General features: G+C 43.4%; 1 protein-coding gene across 1 annotated transcript in view; it reads right to left on the bottom strand.

Annotated features, from left to right (window-relative positions):
• SOX21 (SRY (sex determining region Y)-box 21) overlaps positions 1-2,723 on the bottom strand; it is a gene marked incomplete at its 3' end in the record, with an annotated part of 4,411 nt that extends 1,688 nt beyond the window's left edge. The window contains exon 1 of the mRNA XM_014530076.1: positions 2,715-2,723. Within this exon, the coding sequence (XP_014385562.1) occupies positions 2,715-2,723 (9 nt within the window). The remainder of the gene's footprint in view (positions 1-2,714) is intronic.
• Between the last annotated feature and the right edge of the window lie 2,349 nt (positions 2,724-5,072).

Genomic DNA, 5,072 nt, shown 5'->3' with positions numbered 1-5,072 from the left:
GTCGCCACCTGCGTGTGCGCGCGCCCGGAGCCGGCGCTGGGAGTGCATGTCCAGCCGCGGCCGAGTGTGTGTATATCTGGGGGCATGTGGAGGAGGTGGAGCCCAGGACTCCATGAGGGAGGAGGGACCAGAGGAGCCTCCTCCCGCTCCCACACCCCCAGGACCTCGAATTCAACAGGATCCCTTTTACCTCTCCCTCCTCCTCCCTCCTCCTTACTCCTCCTCCCACCGCTTTTCACTTGGGAGCAAGTGGAGAGCCGGGATGCGCCGCGGAGTCTGCGCGCTGTTTGGCGTGGGCAACCCCCGGAGTCATCCCTGCTACCCTGGCCAGCCGGAGCAGCACTGGTCGAGGCTCCGGGAACCTCTGCCCAGAGGAAGGAGGAGCGCACCAGGGAGAGTCTCGCGGATGCACCCTAGAAAATTTTGGAGACTTTTCCTAGCAAGAATGTGCTCATTTTCCTTGGATGTTCAGATGTTACTTGGAACAGAGGCTTCCCGCATTTTCTTGCACCGGTGACGCACGCAGTCAGAGGTAGTAATGTGAAAAATAACCGAGGAGGGACTGAGCATGCTCTTGGCAACCTTTTAGGCACCCTTGGCTGACTGTTCAACTTTTTAAAAAATTCTGGGTGTTTTGTTTTGTTTCTATTCCGGTCGTCAGAGCCATCTATATGCTGATCTCTTTAAGGTACAGTTAGCTTACAGTATCTCACTTAAATGCAGAGTGTGGGTGAAGGCGTTCAAAATAAAAGAGAAATATAGAATGTTTCTCTATAAAAGAAAAAAAGTGAAACATGCCAATCACGACATTCTGGAATATTTCTATGTTGTTAAACACACTTTTCTTAAGAGCAGTTTTTTTTTCTTTATAGTTGACATGATGCAAAAATCCAGCATGATTTTGTTTGCATATTTTTCTCACTTCTTGGTACACTGCAGCATACTTAGAACATGATCAGTGTGGGAGTTTCATTCATAAGTTGTCCTGTCCTTCAGGGAGAACTTGCTTGCCTTCTTTCTTTGGCTGTTTGGATTTTACCTAGCCCTGTGGTGTGTGCCAGCCGGTAGGAAGTTCTGTAAGTGATTGATTCTTCATGTCTTCCCTGTGATATATGTTCAACTCATACACAAACAAACACAGACCCAGAGCATTGATTGAAGTTATGGACTTAAATAAAAATTAAGAGGTGGGCTTGTTTTATTGCTCATTCTAATAAATAGAACAGAGATTGTTGCTTTAATTTAGAAATGGAAATCAGCAGTGAAATGTGTAGGAGTCTGTATTTTTCTTAAGCTATCACATTTACAAATGTTTACTTTGTATCAGTTATGCCCTTGTATTGCTACAACAATTGGACTGATTTCTCTAGAACCATATTCCTTTACAGGCTCTCTAAAGACACTCTGTCATTCACAGACTCGGTGGAGCAACATTAAAACACTAGCAGGTGTAATTACACTGACTAGAATAGTAAATATACTGTTTTGTGATGATAAACTACAAAATTATCCACTCTGAGCTTTTAACCTACTAACTTGTATAGTAGTTTTGAGACAAAATATGATCCACTGCTATACGAAGACCATATGCATGGGGATGAAAGATATGAAACACTGTTAGTCACTAAACATTGTGAACACAGTTGTGTCTAATCATAAAAATTATCTTGACATATACAAAAGGATAAGGATTGAGAAAAGATATTTTATACTGGTTAGTTAAATTATAATATACTCCTTTCAAGTGTAAGTTAAAAAAATATTGCAATGCACTATTACAATGGAAAGAAAGGTTTGTACATGTGATTGAAATGTATGCTTATCTGTGCAATAGTGTATAAAAATAAAACACATATGCGTCCTTGGTAGTTTTGTAAATTGTGCAATATCGACGGTTTAGTGATACTAAATAAACAAAATTTCAAAGTTCTTCAATCCAAGAATGTTAACCTGTGCAAAACAAAGGTGCTTTTCATACCTAAAAAGAAAATGGCTGTTGGTCTGCTTGTTTGTCTGTTCACCAAATAAAATCGCACACATTTCAAAATAGAAGAGATTTGGTTTTTGATTTCAGTTTTTAGGGGACCAATATTCTTGGCCTAAACTCTTGCCAACCAAGGCAAGGTCCTCACAGTAAGCTGTGCATGAAAGGAAGGCAGCGGGCACTGCTGTTATTAACCAACCTCACGCCTCTTGCCTCAGTCTGGTTGAGCTTCCCACAAGGTAAGTTCCGTGCCTTCTCTTTTTTATGTGCCAGCATATATTGCCACAGATTTTATGTTTGAATAAACGTAATATTATACTTTTGTTCTTATGCAGTTTTTACCTAAAGGTGAAAAACACCAAGATAGGGGAAAGAGAATACCCTGTGTGAGTGAATAGTGAACGAGAAATACATTGAAAGAGAACTATAAGTCTGTTGGGCTTTTTATTGGCAACTCTTGATTGCGAGCTCCCACAGAAAAGTGTACCTTGATCGGTAGCGTCTGCGTGGGTTCTGTATTCTCCTTGTGGCCACAGTGATACACCTGTGCTCACAAATATATCCAATAGAAACTGACAGGCAGAGATACTCTCAGAAACAGTTTGTGAATCTGTGCAAATTCATTTTCTTCCCCTCATCCCCCAAATCCTCCCCAGTAAATGGTCTTTTTTTCAATTCTAAAACTTTCACTAGGAGGCAGCAATGAGGTTGTTGGGGAATAAAAAAATACCTTGGCCATACCAGTCTGACTGGCTTGCTCTTTCTTCCCCTCTTTTATAAAGGAGGGGAGAATATTTTGGTCCCAAAGGAAGACGGGATCAGAGTGAAGGAAATCATTGTCCTCCACCCTCTCTGGCTCCACTTTCTCACTGGATTTTCACCCAGATGGCTCACCATCATATTTTTCTGGAACCGTGGAGGTGGTAAACCACACGGAAGGGACTGGGCAGCAAAGGTGATATCTTCAAAATGCGGAGGCCAAGGCATCACACCTGGAACGCTGAGAGTAGGCAACTATAGTTAGATAACTTTGGGGCTGTGGTCGTAAGCAAATACAATGAAAGAATTCAGAAGCTTTCATACCTGAATGGAAAGGTAATACAGCCTGTTAGTCCTGTTAAGAAGGAAATGAGCAAACTATGACAAAAGCCAGCCTTAGGCTGTTGTCTCAGTTCTTGAGTTCTACTCCAGCTCCCTAGTTCTACTCTCATCAGCCACACTCCTATCAGCCAGCCCCCCAAAGGGGAAAACCCTCAACCCCTGATCCACATAAAGCCAGAGGGAGGGTAAGAGGGGTTGAATCAGACAGTCATGGCAGGTGAGAACAGCTGCACAAATGGCCTTTTACTGCTGTATTTTCATCTTTATGAGATTTCTGTCCCTTTATTCTCACTGCTCTGGCCATACTTGGAAACTGAGAGTATCCAGATCAATTATAGAGACAACTTTTCTCATTCCTTTTTTGCAGTGATGTCTTCACACAGGCTAACATTTTAAAATATATTTTATTGATTTTTTACAGAGAGGGATAGAGAGTTAGAAACATAGATGAGAGAGAAACATCGATCAGCTGCCTCCTGCAAACCACCTACTGAGGATGTGCCCACAACCAAGGTACATGCCCTTGACTGGAATCGAACCTGGGACCCTTCAGTCCACAGGCCGATGCTCTATCCACTAAGCCAAACCGGTTAGGGCACAGGCTAACATTTTTAAAAAGGGCTTTACTTAGATGACAGAGCTAGAAAAACAAAGTAAAAAACTACTTCTCACTCCCCCTTTCTCTCCCCCCCCCCCCCCCCCCCCCCAAAAACACCTAAGGGAAAAAAGACAATACAGATAATCCAAGACAGACAACTTCACAAAGTACTGATTTCAGATCCCAAGAACGCCATAAAAGCAATGGAGAGATTTATTTCTCCCGGGATGACTGCTTTTTTAAGTGGAAGGAAGCTAGCCTTGAGCAAACACAGAAATGAATGAGGAGGGTTGGACAGTCATCATATCATGTGGCCTGTGTAATGAAAAACCCTCCAATCCATAGTATTGAAATGAGACTGGGTTCTGGTGCAGTAGGGTTACTTGTACATTCGTCACCACATAGGCTCCTTTTGCTTTTGAGCAAGAACAAATGTGAAAGAGGGAGTACCCCTGCAGTATTCCAGCAGGGTGGTAAATAAGCCATGCTTCCGGCTTTACCGTGTCCCTCTGTCTGGCTGTCCTCCCTTCCAGCTTCCAGATTGCCCTGCCCTGTGTGCTCCTGCCACTCAGATTTAGCTTCTCTCTAAGGATGTGTTTGCTTTTGAACTCATTTGCTAAGCAGATTGATTGTTTTAGAGCCAACATTTGAGTTCTTAAGATACCGTATCTTTTACATACATTATCTTATTTAATTTTTAGGAAAACTCTATGAGGTAAGAGTTACCTTATTTGCAATCAGGGAAATGAGCCTTGGAGCAGATGAATAAGGAACTTGCCCAAAGTCACAACCAAAAGTGGAAGAAGTGGGATCTGAACCAAGCTGATGTTCTTTACCTCTCCATTCTGAGTCCCTGTGGAAGGCTCAGCCCCTTCCTGGCTCAGATCCTCAATTCCACCTACTTCCTCAAGCCTTCTGTGACTCACTCCATGCCCCACCCCCTCTCTGAGGGAGTGCCCAATGGCAATCTCTCCAATAATGCGTTCCAAACCCACAACAACAACACCCCAATCACCAGAGATAGTCTCTCAAAGTCCTGTTTTGGCTGCTCCACAGCCAGACTGCCCCAGCTCCCGGGGTTGTCGGCATAGATTTGGCCTCAGCTGCAATCCACTATGCTTCATGCTGTGGGCCTCCCACTGCAAACACTGAACAATTGCCAGCCCTGAATGAACCCAGTTCGTACCCTTTCTCTGATAGCCAAGCGCTGCTAAAAGGAAATCTCATAACAATGATATCTAATCTCAGTCTTTGTGTTCCCTCAACCCTAGTTGTCCATCCCACTTCTCCTTCTCTTTCCTTCCCTCCTTCATTGATTTCTTTCTACCTTTCTTTTGTAAACTCCAGTGCGCAATGCCTGATTCATGATGCACTCTCACAATTGCTCCA

The sequence above is a fragment of the Myotis brandtii genome, unplaced genomic scaffold (genome assembly GCF_000412655.1).
Source record: "Myotis brandtii unplaced genomic scaffold, ASM41265v1 scaffold71, whole genome shotgun sequence".
Lineage (NCBI taxonomy): Eukaryota > Metazoa > Chordata > Mammalia > Chiroptera > Vespertilionidae > Myotis > Myotis brandtii.
The sequence above is the reverse complement of the archived record's forward strand: the minus strand, read 5'-3'. Positions and strand labels throughout refer to the sequence as shown.